Source organism: Physella acuta, unplaced genomic scaffold (assembly GCF_028476545.2).
Source record: "Physella acuta isolate Inbredline_101_S28 unplaced genomic scaffold, ASM2847654v3 ptg000378l, whole genome shotgun sequence".
In the NCBI taxonomy this organism is placed as follows: domain Eukaryota; kingdom Metazoa; phylum Mollusca; class Gastropoda; family Physidae; genus Physella; species Physella acuta.
Window position 1 is genome coordinate 142501 of NW_026731897.1, and position 10518 is coordinate 153018.

General features: G+C 46.2%; 1 protein-coding gene across 1 annotated transcript; it reads left to right on the forward strand.

The window, feature by feature from the left end:
* The first annotated feature begins 4333 nt into the window (after window positions 1–4333).
* On the forward strand, window positions 4334–7810 carry LOC131941950 (uncharacterized). The gene is made up of 4 exons (XM_059301584.1): window positions 4334–4337; window positions 4523–5665; window positions 5715–7432; window positions 7565–7810. The coding sequence occupies exons 1-4, from the start codon at window positions 4334–4336 to the stop codon at window positions 7808–7810; spliced, it is 3111 nt and encodes a 1036-aa protein (XP_059157567.1).
* The last annotated feature ends 2708 nt before the right edge of the window (window positions 7811–10518 follow it).

The following is a 10518-nucleotide window of genomic DNA, read 5'->3' on the forward strand; positions in this document are numbered from 1 at the left end:
CAACACAAAGTCGTAGGGATTTACTTTATCAGAGAAAAAAATGTTATTTTTATTTCACATGTTAAATTACAAAATGAAAGCTAAAACATGAAGAATTACACTATATTTATCATGTTTTGCACTTCTTCTTTAGATACAACAGGGGTGGTGGGGGATATCTTAGGACTGCTGGGGGGTTGTGTCTCTGTGGGTTCGGGTGATACGGGTAATGGAGGCGGCTCGGGTGATAGCAACTTCTGAGGCGGTGGGGGGAGGGAGGTTTTCTTTGTTCTCGTACTTCTACGTCGTCTGTTCATACTTATCGATCGGCGAGACGACATTGTTCCTGAAGTTATCGATTGTCGTATATATATCCTGCCCTGCCTGCTCCTGCGAATGTCATATTTCGTCTCGAATATGGTGCTGAGTTTCGCATCATACCTAGCGTTTGTAAGCACGTAGTACAGTCTCGGCGCCATTAATAGCACCAGGGCTGTTGTGTGGTTGATGAAAACGACCAAGATGATGTAGTAGATACGAATCTGTAGTCGGTCTGACATGAAGTAGGCTGGGATAAAACACGCCCAGGTGGTCATTTTGACTGTGAGACATATGAAGAGGAACTCGCTTTCTAGGTAGTAGACTCGGAAGACTCGATACCGGATAATCATCAACAAAGAGAGACACAGCAGGGCCATGGTGTGGCCGAGGAAACAGTACATATGAATGTCTGGGACGTCGCACACCTTCTCCACGTAGTTGACCACCTCTGATGGCTGTTGGAAGGTCACAGTCGGGGGGTAGATGAGGTTCGTAAAAACTAACATGCACACCTGTCACAAAGGAGAAAAAATTACAGATATTACAAAACATGTGTACACATCGTCAAAACTAACATGCATACCTGTCGCAAAGGTAAAAAAAAAACAAGTAGATATTACAAAACATGTGTAGGACACATCGTCAAAACTAACATGCATACCTGTCGCAAAGGTAAAAAAAAACAAGTAGATATTACAAAACATGTTTACACATTGACAGAAATGCATATTTACACATTTAATATTCTTAAATACCAAACATGCAGTAAGATTATATTTTGTGATAAAGAAAATATATTTAAAAGTCGAAGAGTCCGTTAAAATAGAACACAGATTGTGATAGAAATGTTTACAATAGAACACAGATTGTGATAGAAATGTTTACAATAGAACACAGATTTTGACATAAATTGTTAACATAGCACGTAGTGTTAGTACAAGGCCAACTTTTAGTTTCAAAAAGCGCGCGGTCATTGTGTTTTTATCAGCGTTAGCGAAAGCATAATTGATTTATTTGGATCAAGTACCCAAACAACTATTCCGAATTGGTATTCTTCTATTTCAGGTTTGCTAATTGCTTCTTGGGTTGGACATTATACATATGGAATGTTATCTTCTCCAAACAAACAAGTTGAAATGGATGCTTGGTTGAATCTAATAACATCGTGCATCCCTTCCCCCATCCCTTATAATTCTTTTTTATCGCTAATTATTTTACCTAACTTAGTCAACTACTTACGTTAGAAAAAATGCCCCCGTATTCTATCTATAATAATAGTTTCGCTGTCTGTCTATCTGACAAGAACGCTCTGTCTGACAAGAACGCTCTGTCTGACAAGAACGCTCTAGAGAAAACACAAGCAATTTAAAAACATGCACAGTAATTCGAAAAACGAAATATGACGTCGACACATTTAGCGTAGAGTAGAACATAATCTCAAACCAGAGAGTGCACACATTAATATAATGACGTCATTGATTATCGCGTAAACATTGAATAGAAAGGAAATGTTGTCTAATCTAAATGGTTTGCGTGAAGAGTTTCTTGCATACAATTCTTCGGGTAGGGGCGAAGCCCCACCCCACGCGTAAGAACGTCTGAGCCCCTCCCCCCTCCCCAACTCAAAAGAAATTTCTTCATCGATACTCTATAATAAAATTACCGCCTAATTAATGTGTCTAATCTAAAAAGTGGTTTTCTTGCAATTTCTTTAATGCAATTCTTCGGGTAGTGTCTAAGCGCGACACCAGTGTTTCTTTCAGACTTTTTCCTCCCCGGAGAGGGGTGGGGGGTACTTGGAATTTTCGGGGGCGGGTGTAGAATTTTCGGGGAGGGGGCGGACACTAAAAAAAGTATATAATTATATTTCGTTGAATGGGACGGTAGACATGTTTTTTTAGGGCGGGGGGGGGGGGGGGGGTTGGTGGGGGGGGGGGTGGTGTGTGTGTGTGTGGGGGGGGTGAGTGGGGGGGTGGTGGTTTTAATTTAGACTTTTTCCTCCCCGGAGAGGGGTGGGGGTACTTGAAATTTTCGGTGGCGGGGGTAGAATTTTCGGGGAGGGGGCGGACACTGGAAAAAGTATATAATTATATTTCGTTGAATGGGACGGTAGACATGTGTTTTTTTTTTGGGGGGAGGGTGGGGGGTGGGGGGTGGGGGGGTGGTGTGTTTGGGGGGGGGGGGTGGTGTGGGGGGGGGGTGGGGGTGGTGTGTGTGGGTGGGGTGGGGTGGTTTTAGTTTAGACTTTTTCCTCCCCGGATAGGGGTGGGGGTACTTGAAATTTTCGGTGGCGGGGGTAGAATTTTCGGGGAGGGGGCGGACACTGGAAAAAGTATATAATTATATTTCGTTTAATGGGACGGTAGACATGTTTTTTTTTTTTGGGGGGGGGGGGGGGGTGGGGTTGGGGGTATGTGTGTGTGGGGGATGGGTTGGTTTTAGTTTAGAGAAAAGAGACAGCACTATCAACCTAGCGCCCGGTGTATCCTTCCTCAACGGGCCATTTTTCTCGTTAATGTTATACTTGCCTCCAAAATGACGCACACACAAGCCGCCACTTTCTGTAACTCGCGCAGACGAACCTTGACCGAGGGGTCCCCCGGTAGGTTCTGACTGCAGTAGGAAAGGTCAAAGGCCTTAATCGCCACACACACGTAGAGCGCGTTGAAACTCAGTTCAAAAAATCCAAGCCCAGCCATACACGTCAGCTTCTGAGGTTGAAAAACAAAGAAAGGAATCGCGAAGTAGCCCAAAGACGTGCACACGATTTGACAGCTGGCGATACAATAATGGCCTGATGTTATTCGGAGATAGAACTTTTTACTGTAGTATGCGTACTGAGTAAAAGCTGATACACCGAACAGCGCCATGGATAGGAAGATAAGTAATTGGGATGTCAATGACGTGAAGTAGATGTAGGATATTTTAATGGCTTCGCAGGACGATTTCTTTCCTTGTTGGACCGTAGGCCAGTAGAAGGTTGGGCATTTCTCGCAGTGACTGCCGTTACCCGCCACGATCTCGTAAGAGCTGCATTCAGTGCACGTCCAGCAACAGCGGTTGTAGAAGTCTTTGGCGGCGTCTCCTGGGCATTCTGGCTGGCACCGATAGGACGCTTCAAAAACGTTCTCAGGCACAGTGAATCCCTCCAGGTCGAGTTTCCGGAGCAAATTCGTCGTTTTTGTCGTGTAATCAAACCTGGAAATCTCCACGACCCTGCTGCCAGTGTCCGTAGAGATTGACTGGAAGATACATACGTCGGTTAATCGTAGTCGATCTTCATCAAAAAAATATATATTTTGGTCGGCAAAAGACTTCACGTCGCTGATAAAACGAACCATTTCATGTCTAAAACCCAAGAAACAGTCGGCCGCTTCTTGTCTGTCTTTCCCAGGGCAGTACTCAGTTAACAATTTTTTTATCGCGGCTGCATACACCTTTACAATATCATACACGTCGCCTAGAGGCAAAGCATTCAATAAATTGTCATCGTGCCGAAAATGCTGCGCGCATAGCGTATGCGGACATTTATAAACGTTTGCGTACAAGCTCTTTATCCACGGGTCTTGATTTTTCGCGCTGTCTAACCCCATCAAATGATATTTCAACCCGGTGACCTGAGTGGCAGGGGGCCCGAGGGACAGGAAACCTTTGGCCAGGTTCCCAGTGTAAAGCTCGTAATAAAAGAAATCACATCCGATGATGATGATCGAACCTTCTAACTCGGAGTCCTTCACGGCCTGCGACAGTTTCCGCGCCGACGAGGACAGGACGAATGCAACGATAACGTTGACGTCAAAGGTGTTGCGGTGGTAGAGGAGGAGACTCCGGAAGTCGACGTCACTTTTCACGCTCGATATGACGCCGATGCACATGCCGAACTTCTTTCGATCTTTCTTCAGCAGCCTGACACTGTGATAGCCGTAAGGATTCGCATCGGCAATCACGGAAAAATAGAACCATTTTTTTTCCACTAGGAACTGCATCAGGGCCTGGACATGGTGTTTCATGGTGGGCGTGACCCGAAAAAGCGATGGGTATTTCATCTGTGGAAGATACATGTTTCAAAATAAAATGGTTACTGTTAAACCTTGAAAAAAGTTGATTTTTTATTTGTTATTTTGTCAAGTAAAACGGGTGTTGTTTGTTTATACAAAGAATAGGTGGATACAGTATAAAATTATCAGAATATCTTGAAATTACGATTTGGTGGACCAAGTAGTGGACCAAGTAGTGGACCAAGTGGTGGACCTGGTGGTGGACCAAGTGGTGGACCTGGTGGTGGACCAAGTGGTGGACCAAGTGGTGGACCTGGTGGTAGACCAAGTGGTGGACCTGGTGGTGGACCAAGTGGTGGACCAAGTGGTGGACCAAGCGGTGAACCAAGTGGTGGACCTGGTGGTGGACCAACTGGTGGACCAAGTGGTGGACCAAGTGGTGGACCAAGTGGTGGACCAAGTGGTGGACCTGGTGGTGGACCAACTGGTGGACCAAGTAGTGAACCAAGTAGTGGACCAAGTGGTGAACCAAGTGGTGGACCAAGTGGTGGACCTGGTGGTGGACCTGGTGGTGGACCAAGTGGGGGACCAAGTGGTGGACCAAGCGGTGAACCAAGTGGTGGACCTGGTGGTGGACCAACTGGTGGACCAAGTGGTGGACCAAGTGGTGGACCAAGTGGTGGACCTGGTGGTGGACCAACTGGTGGACCAAGTGGTGAACCAAGTGGTGGACCAAGTGGTGAACCAAGTGGTGGACCAAGTGGTGGACCAAATGGTGGACCAAGTAGTGAACCAAGTGGTGGATCAAGTAGTGGACCAAGTGGTGGACCAAGTGGTGGACCTGGTGGTGGACCAACTGGTGGACCAAGTGGTGAACCAAGTAGTGGACCAAGTGGTGAACCAAGTGGTGGACCAAGTGGTGGACCAAGTGGTGGACCAAGTAGTGAACCAAGTGGTGGACCAAGTAGTGGACCAAGTGGTGGACCAACTGGTGAACCAAGTGGTGGACCTGGTGGTGAACCAAGTGGTGGACCTGGTGATGGACCAACTGGTGGACCAAGTAGTGGACCAAGTGGTTGACCAAGTAGTGGACCAAGTGGTGGACCAAGTGGTGGACCAAGTGGTGGACCAAGTGGTGGACCTGGTGGTGGACCAAATAGTGGACCAAATAGTGGACCTGGTGGTAGACCAAGTGGTGGACCAAGTGGTGGACCAACTGGTGGACCAAGTGGTGGACCTGGTGGTGAACCAAGTGGTGGACCTGGTTGTGGACAAAGTGGTGGACCAAGTGGTGAACCAAGTGGTGGACCAAGTGGTGGACCAAGTGGTGAACCAAGTAGTGGACCGACCAAGTGGTGGACCAAGTGGTGGACCAAATAGTGGACCAAGTTGTGGACCTGGTGGTGGACCAAATAGTGGACCAAGTGGTGAACCAAGTGGTGAACCAAGTGGTGGACCAAGTGGTGGACCAAGTGGTGGACCAAATAGTGGACCAAGTGGTGGACCATGTGGTGGACCAAATAGTGGACCAAGTGGTGGACCAAGTGGTGGTACAAATAGTGGACCAAGTGGTGGACCAAGTGGTGGACCTGGTGGTGGACCAAGTGGTGGACCAAGTGGTGGACCAAGTGGTGGGCCAAATAGTGGACCAAGTAGTGGACCAAGCGGTGGACCAAGTGGTGGACCAAATAGTGGACCAACTGGTGGACCAAGTGGTGAACCAAGTGGTGGACCAAGTGGTGGACCAAATAGTGGACCAAGTGGTGGACCTGGTGGTGGACCAAATAGTGGACCAAGTGGTGAACCAAGTGGTGAACCAAGTGGTGGACCAAGTGGTGGTCCAAGTGGTGGACCAAATAGTGGACCAAGTGGTGGACCAAGTGGTGGACCAAATAGTGGACCAAGTGGTGGACCAAGTGGTGGACCTGGTGGTGGACCAAGTGGCGGACCTGGTGGTGGACCAAGTGGTGGGCCAAATAGTGGACCAAGTAGTGGACCAAGCGGTGGACCAAGTGGTGGACCAAATAGTGGACCAACTGGTGGACCAAGTGGTGAACCAAGTAGTGGATGACCAAGTGGTGGACCAAGTGGTGGACCAAATAGTGGACCAAGTGGTGGACCTGGTGGTGGACCAAATAGTGGACCAAGTGGTGAACCAAGTGGTGAACCAAGTGGTGGACCAAGTGGTGGTCCAAGTGGTGGACCAAATAGTGGACCAAGTGGTGGACCAAGTGGTGGGCCAAGTAGTGGACCAAGTGGTGAACCAAGTGGTGGACCAAATAATGGACCAAGTAGTGGACCAAGTGGTTGACCAAGTGGTGGACCTGGTGGTGAACCAAGTGGTGGACCTGGTGGTGGACCAAGTGGTGGACCAAGTGGTGGACCAAGCTGTGGAACAAGTGGTGGACCAAGTGGTGGACCAAGTGGTGGACCAAATAGTGGACCAAGTGGTGGACCTGGTGGTGAACCAAGTGGTGAACCAAGTGGTGAACCAAATAGTGGACCAAGTAGTGGACCAAGTAGTGGACCAAGCGGTGGACCAATTAGTGGACCAAGTGGTGGACCAAGTGGTGGACCTGGTGGTGGACCAAGTGGTGGACCAAGTGGTGGACCAAGCTGTGGAACAAGTGGTGGACCAAGTGGTGGACCAAGTGGTGGACCTGGTGGTGGACCAAATAGTGGACCAATTGGTGAACCAAGTGGTGGACCAAATAGTGGACCAATTAGTGGACCAAGCGGTGGACCTGGTGGTGGACCAAGTGGTGGACCAAGTGGTGGACCAAATAGTGGACCAAGTAGTAGACCAAGTGGTGGACCAAATAGTGAACCAAGTGGTGGACCAAGTGGTGGACCTGGTGGTGAACCAAGTGGTGGACCTGGTGGTGGACCAAGTGGTGGACCAAGTGGTGGACCAAATAGTGGACCAAGTAGTGGACCAAGTGGTGGACCAAATAGTGGACCAAGTGGTGGACCAAATAGTGGACCAAGTGGTGGACCTGGTGGTGAATCAAGTGGTGAACCAAGTGGTGAACCAAATAGTGGACCAAGTAGTGGACCAAGTAGTGGACCAAGCGTTGGACCAATTAGTGGACCAAGTGGTGGACCAAGTGGTGGACCTGGTGGTGGACCAAATAGTGGACCAATAGGTGAACCAAGTGGTGGACCAAATAGTGGACCAAGTAGTGGACCAAGCGGTGGACCAAGTAGTGGACCAAGTGGTGAACCAAGTGGTGGACCATGTGGTGGACCAAGTGGTGGACTAAGTGGTGGACCTGGTGGTGGACCAAGTGGTGGACCTGGTGGTGGACCAAATAGTGGACCAATTGGTGGACCAAGTAGTGGACCAAGTGGTGGACCAAGTAGTGGACCAAGTGGTGAACCAAGTGGTGAACCAAGTGGTGGACCAAGTGGTGAACCAAGTGGTGGACCATATGGTGAGGTACACAGTGCTAGTGCACAACTTTCAGGAACACCACGCCATCCCCAATATTTCTGCGACCCGGCAGAACTGATGACCTACAAATGACCTACAAATGACCTACAAACGTGGTACCTTATTTGTGAGCACATCGTCTGTGGCCCAAGAGCTGATCACCGGAATCTTAGCGGCTCCAAGAATTGACGCGAGTGACATTGTAGTCAAACTATACTCGGTACCAAGTACTCCGATGACGTTGAATGACCTCAAATAGCCAGGGATTTCTAGGAGAACATTTCAAAGCAAAGTCCTGGGTATACAATAGTTTCACACAAGCTTGGGGTTTGTTTCGAGGTTTGGGTAAAGGTGAAAATACATTAAAACACATCCTTCATAAACACAACAAAACAAACACAATAAAATAAGCCAGTCTAGTATCTTTCTCGTATATACGAAGTATAGAGAAAGTATTGTAATTGTGCACAAAAATCACTTGAAATTTTAACAATTTTCACCGTATTACACCTCAATCCTTCTTCACATCCGAAGTATAGAGGACTTATTTTAATCGGGCAAAAATTATCAATCCAGATTTATCAAAATTAAAAGGTTTTATGCGTAATCTAGTCTGAAATACTGGGCTTTGCAATTCTGTCCGTATGTCTGTGTGTCTGTGTGTAAACACGATTACTTGAGTACCGTTACAGCTAGGTTGCTGAAATTTTATATATAAGTATTTTATCAAAATCGTATATCCGTATCAACTTTTTGATTTCCAATAACCGGAAGTGGTACTTTTTCTACTTTGAATTTTTCAAAAGCCTATAACTTGAGTACTATTTCAGATAGATAAATTAAGTTTCACATGTGAGTAAAAGTTCTAATTTTCTACCTTCCGTTAAATTTTGAGTAATTTCCGTTGACCGGAAGTACTAATTTACGCTACTTCCGATTTCTCAAAAAACTAATGTACATTTTTAAAGTACAAATAATATTGCGCACTAGTACAAAAACAGAGCAGTCATAATCGTGTGGTTTTTACATTCAACACAATCAAACAACAAACCTTTCGTGCCAAATTGTATTTCATCTAAGTCGGAAATGAAGCGAAGGGCTTGCAACGCTGAGACGTTCGCGCTCCCACAGTTGTCAATGATTGCATAACCTAAAGTAAAACTAGGAGATTTGTCGTTCATCTGGAATTAACGAATTATTAAAAAATAAGATTTTCATGAATTCTGAAATTTAAAGAAAATTAATTAAATACATTTGATTCTGGTTAGCTATTATATACGTTAACCAGTGCAAAGAGCTAATAGTAATAGATTATATGCTTCAGTGGCGTAGCGAGGTCGGGTGTCTCTTGGTGCGCACTCTTAATGGTGTCACCCCCCAGAGGCGTAGCGACCCTTCCCGGGGGAAAACTTTCAAATTTTCGATCTGCATCCCCCCCCCCCCCTCAAATTTTTGATTTGCAACTCCCCCCCCCCCCCCCCCCCCCCCACCGCTTGAACTTTCGATTTGCACATCCCCCTCAAGTTTTTCTCTATATATTTTGCTATTTTTTGCCTTGGTGTCACCCCCATAAACAGTGTCACCCCGCCCCCCCCCCCTCGCTGCGCCTCTGATATGCTTACACCATTCATGTATTACCCTTACATAGCTGCTTCTACTAGATTCCCTCTCAGCCAACAGTTAGCTAATAGATTATATGCTTATACCATTCACGTGTTACCCTTACATAGCTGCTTCTACTAGATTCCCTCTAAACCAACAGTTAGCTAATAGATTATATGCTTATACCATTCACGTGTTACCCTTACATAGCTGCTTCTTATAGACTTCGTCCCGAATAAGTAACGGATAATTCGTGTTTAGTCTCATAAAAACGGGTTGATTTTATCAGTTTCATCTATAAAACATTGGGATACTGATCCCATTCATACAATATTCCGTCATGTTAGAAGATACCAAGACATTCGTGAGTATCAATACTGAGTATCATATTCCGGAGATATTTAGGTCTAGTAACCGTTTTAAAAATTGAAAGGACGTATACGTCATTCATCTTCTATCAATGAGGATACCTGGTTTACCAAATGGATACCTGGTTTACCAAATGGATACCTGGTTTACCAAATGGATACCTGGTTTACCAAATGGATACCTGGTTTACCAAATGGATACCTGGTTTACCAAATGGATACCTGGTTTACCAAATGGATACCTGGTTTACCAAATGGATACCTGGTTTACCAAACGGATACCTGGTTTACCAAATGGATACCTGGTTTATCAAATGGATACCTGGTTTACCAAATGGATACCTGGTTTATCAAATGGATACCTGGTTTATCAAATGGATACCTGGTTTATCAAATGGATACCTGGGTTATCAAATGGATACCTGGTTTACCAAATGGATACCTGGTTTACCAAATGGATACCTGGTTTACCAAATGGATACCTGGTTTACCAAATGGATACCTGGTTTATCAAATGGATACCTGGTTTATCAAATGGATACCTGGTTTATCAAATGGATACCTGGTTTATCAAATGGATACCTGGTTTATCAAATCCACAGAGTGGACCATTGCCCGCATTAGAGCGTATGGAATGTTGTTTCGCACACTTTTGCAGTCCTCTGTCACACCAAACGATCCTCCAATTATAAAGTCGCCTGGCTTATAGAAATAGACATCCTTCAGGTCCCCGCTGTACACGTACTGGTGTGAGTAGTGGGGGAAGTTGAGCATTAGAAACAAGCTGGACAGGACTGGTGGAAGTGTATGGAGCATG